Below are 16,407 nucleotides of genomic sequence, written 5' to 3'. Positions count from 1 at the left end.
TTTCATTTTACAGAAGCCTTAGCATATTTGGCAGAGTGGGAGGTATCAATGACATCTACTTGGGATGTGACAACAAGAGGCTGGTAGACTTGGTGGCCATTAAGATTCAGGAAACTAGCTGGATGCAGGAGTACAGGGCCTGTAGCCCTACCTAGCTATTCAGGAAGCTGAGGCAGGAGGATCCCAAGTTAGCGAGGTGCTGTCTCAAATTTTTCAAAAGGGTTGAGTGTGTAGCACAGAGCACTTGCCTATCATCATGTGAGAGGCTCTGGGTTCAATCCCCACTGCCAACAAAAAAAAAAAAAGAGATCTAGAGAACTAAGAGGTTGACACTTGACAAGCCATCCATGAAGTCAGTGAGACATCCCATCTCTTGAAAAGCCCAGTTGTATGCTGTGCCTTGGTTTATCGATGTGAAAGCTGAGGCCTATTTAGAATGATTTACTCTATCAAGGTCATATGTGTAATAAGGAGCAGAGCCCAGGCCCTCTAATCCCTAGGCATCCCCAATTTGGTATATTCCCATGATGCGCATTGCCTTTGAATAGGATACCGTTGTAATACCTTACCTGATAAAGGCGGACTTAAATAGTTTTCAACAAGACTTTTATGAGAAAATCAACATATATCCTCTTTCTAAGCCATCAGCATTTTCTTTCTTTTTAAATTCTGAACTTATTAGGTAGAAGTGTAATGCATGGTAGTGGAATTCATTGTGAAATATTCTTACATGCACATAAGCATTTTTAAAAATTGACTTTAGCCTTGAGCCGGTAATGGTCTTACTCCTTATGTGCATAAAGTAACTACACTCCCACAGGCCTGTATAACAGTGGGTCCAGAATCTTCTTTCAGCCCAGGTGCAGGTGAAACTTACCTGGATTACAATGTAATTGCAATTGCATTGCCTGTACTTGGGTGAAATTGTGGTTTGGGACCATTAAGATGACAGGAGCCCTTTACATTAGTCTATCATGTTGCTCCCTTCAAGGTCAGCTATAGTCCTTTTGTCTCTATTTCTGTTTGATAGTGACATGTGCGTTGAGAAGAGAACAGGCTTGGCTACTTTCTCAAACCCAGAGACCATTACATTGATCTTAAACATAGTGAAGTCTTTGACATTATTTCCGCACAAAAAAATTAACCATCACACTCCCTTTTTATATCAGAAGAGACAGAAGAGATAAGAAGGGATAGCCTTATATTTTTCAGCAAGTTCTACCTGTTGACGTCTGAGATATAGTTAAGGAATGAGCAGGAAAAAAAAAAGAAACATGTTGTGAGAGGGGACAGATGGTGCAGCCTCCGCCTACAGTCATGATCCCAGACTGCGACATCCAAACAGAGGAGAGTTGTTTGATTTCTAAGGCTTTACTGGAGAGGCTATTTTAGGTCTTGTCTCTGGAAGTGACGGGGTCAGAAGAGTTGCTCCCGTACCCAGTCTAAATGTGTCGTCTGCTCCTTTATGTCATTGGATTCCTATTGTGAGCACAGAGGAAGCAAAGGCAGCCAGCTGCCACCCTCTGTCCAGGTACCACAATGGCAGTCAGAGGTGCTTTTCTCTCTCTGTCTGCTCTGATAGTGCCTATGTGTATGCACATAAGCATATGTGTGTGTTTTTGTTATGGCTGGGATGTAATGGGATAGTGACGATCTGGCATCCGTGACCATCTGCAGCGTAAAGGAACATAGTAAGAATGTTTAGAACAATACAAACAATTTTTTCCTGTCTGCAAATTTTCAGACCAGCTCAATTTGTTTCTCGGTGATGTAAGACCAGTATCACATTTCCTTTGTCCCCTCTGCCATATGCTGCACTGGATGAGCAAAGAGTGATAAACTGAGAGTTCTCAGAATGGATGGGCTGTGTTCCCACTAATGAACTACAGAACTATTATGCTTCGAATTGAATGAACTACTTTGCCTTAAGTTTACTATTAACGGCTGTTGAAATCTGGCTACTTATATAAAAATTCTCTGTAGAGCATATGGATATTTTCTTTTCATTATTTTACTCATTTGAGGACTCTTCTGAGTTTTTCTCAGCTTTACTGCTGAAAATTGCAAGTGCTATTGTTTTCAGGTCCCCTTTTTTCTTGCAAATCCACACTTGAATGCTTCTGTTTCCATATCACCACCTACAAATGAAAATGACTGTGTTTTCCTAGCCAATGGGTACTATTAATATTTATCTACCCCACAGTCAAGTTTTATTAATTGCTTAATTAGTAATAGTGAAAACAATTAGTGTTATACGCATGCTAAGAACAAAAATTAGCATAAGTGAAACACAGAGGCTGAATTCTAAAGAAACAAGCAAACCTGGCCTTGTGACTTGAGTAGGAAGTAGGTCCTGACAATGGCCTCTGTCAAAGGAATGAGTACCCCAGAGTACAAATGCTCAGTCCTGCTTCTCCCCTTCTGGACCTTGTTTCCAGGTGCATCATTCCAAACATGATATCAATTTTCTGTCCTCTACATTCTAACAACAAATCAATTGAAAACATCCTATGCATGAACTTCACCCATTTAGCTAAAAGGGGGAAGAGAATATAAACTGTGCAGTGAGCCACACATTGGACTATTTCTTTGCCCCTTTTAAGTAGAATTAACCCTACAGGGTACGATGGAGTGTGCTCACGTACAATTTCAGCAATTAGATCTCTCTAGCCTTACAATTAGGTTGATACAAGGTGGTGGATCAGGCCCACCCACCTCTGTGACCACCATCATGCCCTGGGTATCAGAGCTGTCACCTGGTGCTTTCCCTTCCTTGCAAGAGCCTTGACTAAGGCCTGTCACTGCCCTATGGCAGAAAACAGACATCCACAAACTAGAAGTGTTGAGAAACTTGAACTCTATTTATCATCATGCCTATCACTGGAGAATAGAACCACCATTGTCATTGCTTCTAGCAAAGTAATTACAAACATTTATTAAGCTCCTACTATATATGGTGCTGTGCTAGACAATGGAATGAAAAGAATATTAAAAGCAATATGCTTATGTGGTTGCTGGCCTGTTGAAGGAAAGGTCATTTAATTGACAAGAGAAGTCTACACCACAAAAAAAAAAAAAAATGGGATTAATACATAAGTATTATATGCTAAATATCACAGAGGAGACATGGGACTTATGGCAATTCAGGAAAGGGAGCAGTCTTTGGGGGATACCATATGAAGTGTCAGAGGGGAAAAAGTTGGAAGTGGACTTCAATCAGCTGGCCAAATATGGTCTGAAAGAAGGAGATGAGAAGAGAAATTGATGGCAGCTAGGAGAGGATAGCAGGAATACACAGAGCTTTCAGGAACCACAAGCAGACCCTTGTTCTCTGCTCCAAAAGAGCAGAATACATTTTTTTAAAACATTAGGAAATAGTAAAAAATTAAGTCTGAAATGTAGAAAAGGATAAGCTTTTGAAGGCATTATTCTACTGGGTCTGTCTTGAACCTCATAGGGAGGGTGCAGACAATTAAGCACCACAAATACCTTTATCACAGATGCCATAGGAAGGCAGTTCCCTGGTGGGGTCCCTAAAGCTCCCCAGTGTCAGCTCCCTACCTGTGAGCTGGGGAATAAACTATTCAAAAGAGCTACTCTAGCTCCTCTGAAAAGTTGCCCCGGTGGGCTGACTGTATTTCTTCTCTGGCACTGAGAACCAAATGCCCCCAAAAGATATGGAAATCCACTGGCTGGACAAATTGTAAGTGCTTTTTAAAGCCTTCACTTCAGAGCTACCCCCTTTCCCACTAAATGCTTCGCTGACTCTATTAGCCAAGGCGCCAAGCATCTCAACTCATTTCCACAAATGACATCGAAAGACTCCATCAAAAGTGATAGTTTCTTTAGTTCATCAAATCTCTATTCATTGTGAAAACATTGTTGTCCTTGTGATTTGTGCTTTGTGATTGCTTTCATGAAGACAGTGAAAAGGCAGAATGTATAGGTGGAAACTTAAATTGACTTTATATCGCTAAGATTTACCGTCTTCAAAAATAGCATGCTACATTAATGCACTTCTGATTTCAAGGTGCTTTTTTTAAAAAAAAAATTGGCCTTCTCTGCACATAATAATTCCATCAGAAAATGGCCTGTGGAAGAAAATGTTGTTTGTGATTTATTTGGGGGGACTTTGAAGAATAAAAATCCTATTTTTTTTTACTAATGTGTCTGAAATGTATAAAATATGATTATAATATGCCAAGATGTCTTCCCATTATAGACATTTTCCCCCCTTTCAATGTGTTTGTTGTAGGATCTAAGGGAGGAGTGTGTAAAGTTGAAAACAAGAGTGTTTGATTTGGAACAACAGAACCGAACACTGAGCATCCTATTCCAACAGCGAGTCCGACCAACTTCTGATCTGCTCCTGCAGGTATGTGTTGACATGGAAAACAGTCTTTGCTACTGAAATGCTATTGATAGGAAGTTACTTAATTTCAAAAATCACCAGCATCTCTAGAGGCGAGGCATAGCGTACCAAAATTCCAATCCTTCCCTGTCTCAGGAGATGTCATTAAAGTTGAAAATTCTTTTAGATTCTTGACTTTTTTGAAAGGTACATGCAGATAAAGAAATGCACCAACAAAGAATACACAGGTAAAAGGGACAATCCAAGGGTGTCCTCCAGTAAACTAAGTGGAACCATGGAATGAACTTAGGAAATAATTGAGAGCTTTGGGAACTAGTATGAGGAGCCATGCATTCCATGATAAGCAAGAGAGAGTTCTATGTAATGACAAAGCACGTTTCTGTATTTCCAACTCTCCATAATAAAAAATACAACTGGGATTTGTTTTTCTATAATCGCTCTCTCTCTCTCTCTATAGAGTCCCTCTTCACATCACTGCACTTCCTGGATTCTATCTCAGTATTTTTGCAGGTCTTTTAGTTACTCTAACTGAACTCTTTCTTCATTCTCCTCCATAACATGGAAAGTTGTGGAGAGTCAAGCCACTTGAATCCTTTTGAAGTTGTCCCTGACAAAGCACTGAGGAATACACTCCATGGCCAGGAAACACATGAATTGGTAGAGGGGGCTTGCAGGGCCAAGCTTTGCTGTTTCCCATCTTTCTGATCCTATTATTGTGCATATTTGCTCAAACAAGTTCCTCTGAGCTTTTCTCAAAGCTGTTCTGGACTCAGCTGTCAGAGGGTGCACTCAGGCTTCACGGGCGCCTTGTGCAATTTGCAAAGGGCAACCCACAGCCGCTTGGTCAGGTGGCCAAAAGGAAGGCCCTTCTGCACCCTCTGATCATCTAGACTACACCGTCCAGCACTGGAACCAATAGCCATTTAAATTTTTCCTTATAAAATTGACATGAAATTAACTCTATGTTCATATGTCAAACTAGCTACAGTCCAAATATTCAAATTGGACAGTACACGAGTAGAATATTTTCATCATCGTAGAAAGCACTCCTGGACAGTACTTTTCTAAATGGCCCAGACTTTGTAACTAATTTACCCTCCAAATTTTGGCATGAACATCTTAGGACTCCTCAGAGAAATAATGGGAAATTGCGATTCATTTCAGAGAAAGAAAGATGTTTGGTAAAGCTGAATATCAAAATGTAATTTGCCCCCCAAATTAAAATAAAACAGCTCTCTGAATTACAAAATAGATCTCATCTCTTAAATTAATTTCCTCTCTGCTTTATCTGTTAGAGCATAATTCATAATTTATGACTCAAAAATTATGGTGGGGGAGAGAGGGAAGTCATTTATCTCTATTCTATTTCCTGGTCCCAGTCACAATAAATGTTTGTCATAAGGGATCTTGCATTTGTAAAAAGTCAGGTTTCTTTTAATCTCATAATCAAGATCCAATATTATAATTACTTTTAACAACTGTTGCATTTTCACAAATTTTTTCTGTTTCGCCTGTTTTAACTTGAGGCTTTTCTGGAATATTGTTTAAGGATCTGCAGTCCCTACTTATGAATCATGAATAGTTGATATGCATAGTAAACACATGTGCTGTAGATATTTAAGCTTTTTAATTGGCTGTCACGAATTTCTTCAATCCATGTTCAAATGGCAGAGGATGATGTATATCCTTGCAACAGAACTCAGTGTTTATTGATCGGGTATTTTCTGTCAACAAACTTTGTACTCTTCTTTAAATAGTTTTCACTTCGAGGAGCCATTCTGGTTTAAATAATATTTATCACAGATAGGCTGTTAACAGTTATGTGAAGAAGAATGATAGAAAGTGGGATGCCTGCCCTCAAACACAAAGCCAGGTTCATCATGGGGACAGGTGAGAGAGAGGAGACTAACCTGAAAATTAAAACCTTTACATTGGTAATGAATTTCTGTATTGATTTCAGTTTCCAAAATGATATCTCTAGAAGAATGAGTGATAACAAATTAAATTAAGAAGAACCCCTCTCCAGGCATGGTGGTGCATACCTGTAATCCCAGCAACTCTGGAGGCTGAGGCAGGAGGATTGCACACGCAAGGCTGGCCTCAGCAACTTAGTGAGGCTCTAAACAACTTAGCGAGACCCTATCTCAAAATAAAAGGGACTGGGGATCCCTCTATTAAAATCACAATTTGAGCTTAATTCTAAAGACTTAATAAGCCAGTACAGCAAATAAAATAATAAAGTCATATTCTTACAGGGACTGGGGTCTCTAATTGATCTTATACTAAATCTACTTAGATTAACCAATACTCAACATTTCCACTTACAAATCATACTGAACCATACCTTCAACTTAATGAATGGTGGCAAATTAATGAAAAGCTCTCTACTTAATCATATTTACTTCTCTTACCAATTATCTTGAATGCCCAACAAGAATGAGTTATGTTTGTATCTCAATTTGTTTATGTGAGGAATACTTGTCATGGTAAACATGTAATTAAGAAATTAATAATTAATTTCATACACAGTATATAAACCAATGAACTATGATGCAAAATGAGTATTGTTTCTAAAAAACAAAGCCAAATATTTCAAAAGTATTTAAAGGCAAGTTACTAAAAAATCAGTGTTCATGATCAAAATAAATATAGGTATCTGCCTGTACAAATTTTTTGGATCATACTAAATGTAGAGGGATTCTGCATGCAAACTGCTCTTCGTATGGTTTTAATGGAAACTCTGATAATAGGATCTCTAGGCAAAGAAGTAGCCTTGGCCTTACCAAAAATGTTATTGAAATGCATAGTGCTTACCACATGTCAGTGCTGTTCTTCAACAGTTACAGCATTTGCTAATTTAATTTCTTACAGTCCCATGAGGTAGGACCCTACCTTTGCATTCACTGTGGAGATGAGGACACAGAGAAAAGCTTAGTTACACAGGTGGTATTGCCAGAGTTAGGATTTAAATCTGGAAAACTCTTGCAGTCAAGTCCATTCCTTCTTGACAGTCACCTCCATGTTCCCTCTGTGTGGAACATGAATGAGCAAGAGGACCATTTTGATGACTTTCTGCTCTAAGTGACATTTTGATAAACAGAGTGATTGGTCCACCTGTGACCAAGTCGGATTGGAAGGTCTTCTGTAGTGAAGTCACCAAGCAGAGCCTGCTGTATTCACATATTTCTGAAATGTTCCTGGTCTGTGGCATCTAACATTTCCCCTCACCTATGTGTTCTGCCTTTGTCTTGTTTTGAACACTGTGTTATCATTGTCCTGATAGGATATTATTCTCATATTTTCATACTGAGACAGTATTTTTTTTTGGCCTTTCCTTTTTGATCTGGTATTTCAAAGGGTCCTACACCCACATCCATAGGCCAAGATGGAAAGAAAAGAATGTTATAGATCATTTACATAAGCAGTGGAGTGTCTCGCAGCTTAGAACCAAGGTGCAAAAATATACTGTCACTTCTCAGAGTACTTTTTTTTCTTTTTGCTAGTGTTCTGTTTTATATTATATTTCAAATGAAATGAGAGAGTTTTTAAATTCTATTCATTTCTCTCCTCCTCTAAATCATTATTTTCAGAGTGTAAATCTGTCCATGAGTCTGATTTGGCAGGACACCACACACTCAGCCCTCCACCTTTTCATAAGCAGTACATCCCCATCTCTGAAATCCAGCCTGTGCTGCCCTGTTGGGGGATCTTTCAGGGTTATGGCGGTCCTCTCTGAACTTTCCCCCAGCTGGAGATCATGCAGTGTTGGTAGTCCATGCCACACTCCATGGCCTGTGTGGGATTATGGGATTCTGGCCTCTGGTGACAAGGACAGTCACCCAATGCAACTTAAGTAATTGGGGGTTTCTTGATTACTTTTTATTTCAACCTGGTAGTAATCTGTTTGTAGACCTAGGCTGAGCATGGCTTTTCTTCATTGTCCATAATACATGCTCAGTGTATTCTTGGTGATGGCTTAATACTTATATAAATTATTTTTCTGGAAAATTGGGAGGGGGTTCTAATCCCAGCAAGATTATACTTTTCTTGGAGAGAATACCATATGTCCACTTATATGTATCTGTGCCAATCCCCTGCACCTGGGAGCCCAATTCATAATGATGAAATCATTTTATTCTAATACACACAGGCATTTATACTCTTTGCTGTTGCCACTGTGTAGTGAACATAACCACACAGGACTGTCTGGATCTGAACAGTCAAGTGAATGGCCAACATGGAGATACCTTTTCTAGGATAATGATCACTCAGAGAAATTGGAAAATGTTAGTCATAATACAGTTTTTGGTGTACGTATTTCGTTCAGAAAGGTCTATATATTTGCCTTTTGGGTGTTTTCAAATGTACACGGTTGAAGTAAGATAAGAAGAAATCATTAAGAGAGCTTTATGATAATTTGGTTTAAGCAGTAGCAGAGGGGCAGGGGAGTGAAAGAGAAGATAAAGGTTGGCTCAGTGATTCGTGAGTTCTCACAATGGAGGCTTTTCATTCTGATCCACTAGGTCCTCTCTTGAGCCATAAGCTAAGAAGGAGTCAAGAGATGAGGCAAGAAAATCCACACACGTTTAAAGCATCTGCCTGGCTTCTCACCCTGCTAGGATATATGCTTGCTTTATGAGTTTCTTGAATTGATAAACTCTGCCCCTCACCTGCTCCTGTGGCCAACCTGAGAGGTGCCATCCCTGCCCTGCAAACGTGATATCTAATTTTCAAAGACCCTTGGAGTGACAGGAATAGCAGCTCTGTGATGCTTCAGGGATGCTGAGGAACACCAGGGTCCAGATGGCAGAATATCCACGGGCAGTGAATCTGCCACGCTGCTTCATCAGAGGGCTTTGGTGGCTTCATTATGGGCATCGGTCAGACATGAAAACATATGGAGAATGTGCAGCAGGGATTCTGTCTCACACACCAAGCACTGGACAGGATATTAACTTGTCAGAGGTGCAGAAAGTGGCCTCTCTGAAAGGTAAGGGACACTTTGAGAGATCACACAGCTCCTGGAGGGCAAGGCTTTAGATGATGAGAGGTAACCCAAGACACTGTTTTTGGGATCAAATAAGAGCAGCGCAGAGATGTGAAAGATTCTTCAGGGTTAGGGCAAAAGGGGATTTCCTCCCTCTTCATAATGCTTCCAGGGCCCTCCATAGACTTGTCTAACCCTCAGTAGCTTCACATTTCTTTTCTTGTTTTTACCCTAACACAAATTCTTTGCTCTAACCAAGCAGAAATACTTTCCCTCCATAGAGGATGACATAGGTTTCCTTTCAACTGTTCCATTTTGTATGTCATTTCTGGGTTCACAGTGCTACTCCACCCCCACCCTCATTCATAACCAACTGGGAGCACTGGAAGTATGTCAGTGCTGGGGGGTTCTGTGCAGAAGCACATTTCCTCAAGAGCCTGTGGTCTCCCAGTAAACATGAAAGCAAAGTAATGTGTCAAGAGACGCCTGGGATGCTACAGGGGTAGGCAAAGATAGGTGGAAGCTTAACTCTGCCTGGATGGGTTTTGGAAAAGGACCAGCAGGGGAAGCACGAGGCTGGGTACACAAGGGAATATAAATGCCAGATCTGCACAAAGACTCCAGAGGGTCTGTCTCCTTCCAGTCCTTTTGCTAAATTCATATGTTCTGGAAATGCTTCTAAAATAAGAGCACAGTGCCTTCCCCTCTCCTCCCTCAATCTCCTGGGCACGTTCTGCTCACTGTCCCAGCCTACAGTGGTATGTGGATCTTACTTTGTAACAATGCTACAGTGCTTTTTTTTTTTTTTAATACATGTTTGCTCTTCATTCCAAAATCAGCAGAGAGTTTGTTGTTGTTGTTGTTTTGTTTTTAAACAAGTCCAGTCCCCACATCTTGACTGAATGCTGTGCTATGATCAGCTAAGTATCAGGTGTTCTAGAAGGTGCAGCTGTCTGTTATAAGGAAATCAAGGTATGATTTTTATGATGTTTTTTGTTTGCTTGGACCTTTATTTTCTTGGTGACTCTTGACTTACTGATCTCTGAATCCTCCTAATATATAATTTGGACAAACATGACCCTTCTTCAGTGTTATGTGAAATAATGATTGAGTGAACCTGTGAAGAAAATGGGAACACTCATGTCGGAGGAGGTAGAGGGAGGTGACTGCACAAATGATATGACTTCCTGGGAAGGAAAAGGGGATATAAATGAGGACATTGTGTCCACAAGATGAAGAAGGCAGATTTTGAAATTTTGTGTTTTTTACTTAAGTCTGGATGATTAGGGAAAATCATCTCACATTTTAAGTGAGCTCTGGGTTTTTATTGTTGTTTTAGTTGCTTATTCTGTTTTAGTTTTTCCTTTTATCTCTTCCTGTTGGAACACGTGTTCTATCTTACACTTTTGGGTTTCCTATAGCTGTAGGGAATGATATTACATGGGCATGTCTTTGGCCAGAGGGACACATGTTTCCATGTTGTTTCAGGGGTATAAGTTTTGTTTTGTGTTTTGCGGGGATACTGGGACTTGAACTCAAGGGCACTTTGCGAACACTGAGCCACATCCCCATCCCCATTTTTGTATTTAATTTAGAGACAGGGTCTCACTGAGTTGCTTAGTACTACACTTGTGCTGAAGCTGGCTTTGGACTTGTGATCTTCCCGCCTCAGCTTCCCAAGCCACTAGGATTGCAGGTGTTATGTTTCCCATCCCAGCCACCCTATCCCTAAATTTTTAAGTTATTTAATGGAAGGTACCTGACATCCTGTTCTACAATCAGATAAATCCCAAATGTGTATTAATATCTTTCAAGAGCACAAGATTGGGTCCACATAAACCATCCTGTCACTTCAAACAGTGTAAAATCATGTGTCTTCATATCCAGTGTGATCGGGGACTGAGCCAGGTGAGGTAATGAGCAAAGGAGGCCGTGTGCTCTGTAATCAGCTCCAGCTCACTGTGGCCACATGGGGGGTGCTGGTTCGGCAGTGCCATGGCTTTAGAAATTTAAAGCAGCTGGAATTGCAGAATTTAGTGTGTACTGTACCCTCTCAATGTTTAAACGTTGGCTGACACCTCTTTCAGCTGCTTCATCACACCGAGGAAGCCGGTAAAGTCTCCATGGCTGAGGATGGCCTGCAACATGTTTATCTTTCTCTACTCTCATGAGGGTGGGTTTTTAAAGCATGGTGCATGTACTCTCAACACTTGGCCACTAGGCTTCCCATTTGGATTCATAACACAGCCAGCAAATATTACTCCATTTACTATTTAACAAAGATTACTTACTTGAGCACATGGTATTCTCAAAGTTCCTGAGGACACAGAGATGATTAACATTGTATCAGACCTAAAGGGGTCACTTTTTTAACAAGGAGACAGATAATACGAATGGTTGGATAGTAGAGTAGTAAATGCAGCAGAAATATTTACCATTGGAAGGCCTCAGAAGAAACAGCAATGAACACTATCTGCTAGGTCATAGAAGCCTCCCGGAAGGTGGTGACAGCTAAACTAGACTGTAAAGGAAGAACAGGAGTTTATAGGGTAGCACGGTTCTGAAAATTTGTGTACTAAACTCAGGACTAAATTTAGTAGTGGGATATATATATTCACATTAATCCCAGGTCGTGGCTTTGATTAGAGCTATACAATTACAAAGTTGTTTTATCCTGATTCTGTCTTCTTTGGCCTTCCCATGTCCTTCCCAAAACATCAGATTAACTCATTGAGCTCTTCAGAGAAACAGAATCCCTGAGGAGCATCATGCTTGCTGAAATCTGTGTCACTGTGACCTTCAAGAACAATTCTGTCTATCTTTTTTTATTTGAGGAAAAAATCTAGTTAGAGAAGTTGATGAAAAACAAAGAGGTCTCTGAGTCTAAGGTTTGTTTTAAGGATTTTAATATTAAATGGAGGTTCAAACCCTGAACATAAATCAACACTATATTGTAATAGACTAAGGGGTTGAAATGTAAATTCAGGAAATTCACCTTTTAGCATACAGCATTTCAGGCTGTGTATTTTTTCCCATTTTTCAAACACTTAAGAAAACCTGATTAGCCTGGATTTTCTAAATTTCGTGCAGTAAATGTTTATCATAGAAACCTTAAAAGTTCCCCCAGTTAAAAATTGTTAGTGTTACATTTTCACCAAGTTTGGATAAATGTGAGAATTTGGGAATGCAGGGTACAGAAAGTACTGCAAAAGGAATGGCGATGCTTACCTGGGGATTTCATTATGCAGATTGGAGCATTAATTTCTTGGCACTGCAAGTTGCAGAACGTCCATTGCTGTCAGTGGATGTCACACCAGGGAAATCTTATTCCCGGCACGAAAAGATTAAGTAACCCAAACTCTGACATGAAAGACCAGTGTTTCCAGGACTGAAAAGTAGTTCTGGCTTTGTTCTTTCGCCTCCTTTACCGAGGGGGTGCACTTGTCTGAGGGTGGCCCCGGCACCTTTGGGGGCCAATTTCAGGAACCAGGAGGTGATTTGCAATCTGCTGCAGCTCTCCAAGAGACTCTGAGGCAAGTCTTTAACCTGTCATGCTACAATGAAGAAGGCTATCTTCCCAGTCCTCAATCTGGGCTGCATGGGCCAGGTAGGGGAAAGGAAGATGGGGTAGACACCACAGAGACAAAGAGAGGCATGCAGGATGTCTTAGCAAAGTCCACCCAGAAAAGCAGAGAGAAACTCAAGCATGTCACTGAAGCCCTGTGCTGCTTAGAACGGTCAGTCCCTTGAGGCAAGTGAATTAGCCCAGGCACACCTGACCTTTGTGCCTGGGCTGCTGCAGTCACTCAGAGATGTGCTAGTACTTCGTCTGTGGTAGCTCCCTAAAGGATCATCAAGATGGAGATAAATATTCCTATTGCAAGATGCTTTCATATCTCAATGCCACTGATTTGTCATTTTTGCCTGGCTGCAACAGAATAGACAGGACTGGCTCCAAGAGCAAAAAGATAGTCTCTATTCTCACTTACTAACGCATACAGAAGCACACACAGGCCCAAGTCAATTTTTCAAAAACCCCGATAGAAACCTTGAGCAAAGGAAGAAGTAGGCCATTTTTGTGAGACTGGAAGACCTAGGAAATATTGTCAGTTATTGTGTTTATAAAGTTATCTTCATATACTTGTATTCTTGCTGCCTTTCCTATCTTTAGAGCAGTTTGTGTCTCTTACCTGGGTCAGTTTCTAACAATCAGTGTCAACCTCATGTCTCAAAATCAACGACCAAACTCATGCCTGTTTTTCTGAAAAAAAAAAAATCTAAAAGATCATTTGCCTAAACTGAGGCTTACTGGAATGAGGTACATTTCCATTTTATGTCGCAGGCTCTTCTGCCACTGTTGACTCTGGTAACCTGAGACAGGCCACAATGGTATGTCACCATTACCTCCTCCTGTGTGCTATAGTTGCTACATCCCTGTCCCCTCCATCCTCACATAGAAAGACCAGGAGAGAGGACTTCCCTGTAAAGTAACACAGAGTGAGAGGAGCAGGAGGACCCGTGCAGGGGTCTTTTATGGAGGTAGTCATATGCCTCTGTCCGCTTAGGATGTGCTATCTCAAAGCTACAAGGTTTATTTCTGAAATTGGGTAGAGTGAGAACTGCTTATAGACTTTTACAAATAGATAACCTTGAAGTTAAATAAAGCTTTGAGGTTGCTTCATACTTCCAGCAGTAGTCAGCTTACTGCATCCTTAAAAATAGGCCCAGGGTTTTATTGAGATTTTTGCAAGTAGAAGATGAAGGCCCTCCAGGCTGCTGCATCTTAGCCAGGGTTCTGGCACAAAGCTTTCTGCCTAACGGGCCTACTGCAGGCCCTCATTTCCAGTTGCCACCTTCATTGCTTTTTCCTGGGCCGGCATAGGGAAAGGATATTGCATTTGCTTTCAGAAAAATCAAGCAATTAAAAGGCATTTAAGCATCCGTTTAGAGTTGGCAGTGTGCTCCACTTTGGACAAATCAAGTTAAATAGGTTTGATCGGTACCCTAATAATCTGAGTTATAGGTAACACCACTGTGGGCATAAGACATATTTCCCCGAATAAGGATATGAATCTAATAACTTAGTAACACAATCAAAACACTTGCCCTAGAAACATGTTTATGCCAAGGTGTAATAGAATCATAGCCTTTTACATCTCAACTTTCAAGATCATATGACCCACTGCCATCCTCTGTTATCTGACACTCAGATCCAAGGTCACACAGTGTGTTTAGGGCAAAGTGGTGACTAGGATTCAGGAGTCCCGATTCCCAGTATTGTGATATTTCTACTAGGCCATGAAATAATAAGTTTAAAAATTGAAATTTAACTAAATTATTAAGTAAGAGAGAGAGAACTTGTCATGAGAAATGTGCTTGCAGCCCATCAGGCAACATTGGGACATGGTTCATGGTGGGGGCAGACTGAACTCTGAGGAGATAGGCTGCAGAAGACCACAGAGATGGTGCGGGTTGGGGAGAAGCAGCTACTGTGTGCAGAAAGATTACAAAGATCCAAGCAGCCTTGGATTCAAGTCCTCTCTCCACCATAGTTTGATTGGGTGATTTGGGGCAGGTTCCTGAAAGTCCTAAAACCCTAATTTCCCATCTGATTAAAGCAATGGAAAGGTACCTAACATGCAGTGACTGTCATATAGCAGGAGTGAACAGATGTTGCAGTTCTCTGCTTTCCTTTTCTGGGAGACTGGTAGCCAGCTTCTGGGTGGCATGGGAACAGGGGAGATACAGCAGGTGACTCCATTTTTCAGCAAGGATATTTTTTTGAGAGATTCTGGCCTGAGATAAAGAGGTATTAGGCCCAAAGTACACTTATTAAATCAATTCCTCTTTGTTCTTGACTTACTATGGGAATTCCCTGGGAATTTTTACTTCTAGGGATGCTGTAGGGAAATTTAGCTCTAACTGTATCTTTATGGGCTTTTAGCTGAATGAATGTTCCAACCAGAATTACGTGTGTGAGGTATGCTGGAGTTGGGAGCATTGAAAACACTGTGGATGACATTACCGAATCTGGTGGTTAACTTTCAAGGAGTGGGGGTCTGTGGCTAGATCACAGAATCTTTGGAATCCGAGCAAATAAGTTTTGTTTTTTTTTAAACCTACAAACAGGAAATAACAACAACAAAACCTTTGTTACTTCAAGATTTTCAGGAAACTTTGAAGCATCTTAACTTTCCTAATTAAAAGATTCATCCTAAATTAAGATTTAATGCATGCCAGTGATCTGACCACAACTCCTCCTTTTCCATTTTATTCATTCACATGGTATTGAATACGTTCTATTTTACTTCATTTCCTTCATGAGGGCCCGTTTTCATGTCCTTGCTGATTAATGCTATAAATCTAAATACCCGCCTTTATAAATTCAAAGGACAAGTCTCCCTGTAAGAGATTTTTTTCCAGCTTTTATTCTTATGATTGCTGTTCCCTCCCAAATATCTAAATATTAAATGGGAGGAAATCAGGATAATGTATAGGAAACATATTGCTTAATAATAAGATAATCAGAATTTCAAAGTAGAACACATTATACATTTCTTATATGAGATGCATACAGATGTTTTTAAGTACGTTTTGCTCATATTTCATCATTACATTTGATGGTTGTTCAAGGCAGGCATTGGGATCCTTGAATTAACGTAAAGATTTCATAATGATATGAGTGTAAAAAGCTATTACCATTAGTGTTGCGGTGGAATTTGCCATTAAAAAAAAAAACAAAAAAAAACGAGGAAAGCTGAAATGAAAGAGGTAATCTGTAAACGGATGCCTCAGATGCAAAATTGTCTTCTCATTACAATGTTATGTCCATTGCTTAAAAGAAAAAAATAGCTCACTGCATTAATTCCATAGCAAAACAGAATGTTTGAAATGTTCATGTGTGCCCTTTGTGCATCTAGATGGATTACTGCAATTGATTGTTCAGTGAGCTGCCAGACTGTTTATTTTAGTAGCTAAATTTTGCTGCTATTCTAACCAGACTACTGAAACACTAAAGACCATGTAAAATTAATTTCATACTTCTCAA

General features: G+C 40.2%; 1 protein-coding gene across 1 annotated transcript in view; it reads left to right on the top strand.

The window, feature by feature from the left end:
- The window catches only part of Nckap5 (NCK associated protein 5), a 777,883-nt gene that overhangs the window by 653,472 nt on the left and 108,004 nt on the right, over positions 1–16,407 (top strand). The window contains exon 10 of the mRNA XM_071619312.1: positions 4,256–4,375. Within this exon, the coding sequence (XP_071475413.1) occupies positions 4,256–4,375 (120 nt within the window). The remainder of the gene's footprint in view (positions 1–4,255; positions 4,376–16,407) is intronic.

Source organism: Marmota flaviventris, chromosome 11 (assembly GCF_047511675.1).
Source record: "Marmota flaviventris isolate mMarFla1 chromosome 11, mMarFla1.hap1, whole genome shotgun sequence".
Classification (NCBI taxonomy): domain Eukaryota; kingdom Metazoa; phylum Chordata; class Mammalia; order Rodentia; family Sciuridae; genus Marmota; species Marmota flaviventris.
Note: the sequence above shows the minus strand (reverse complement) of the source record. Positions and strands in the feature narration are given on the sequence as shown.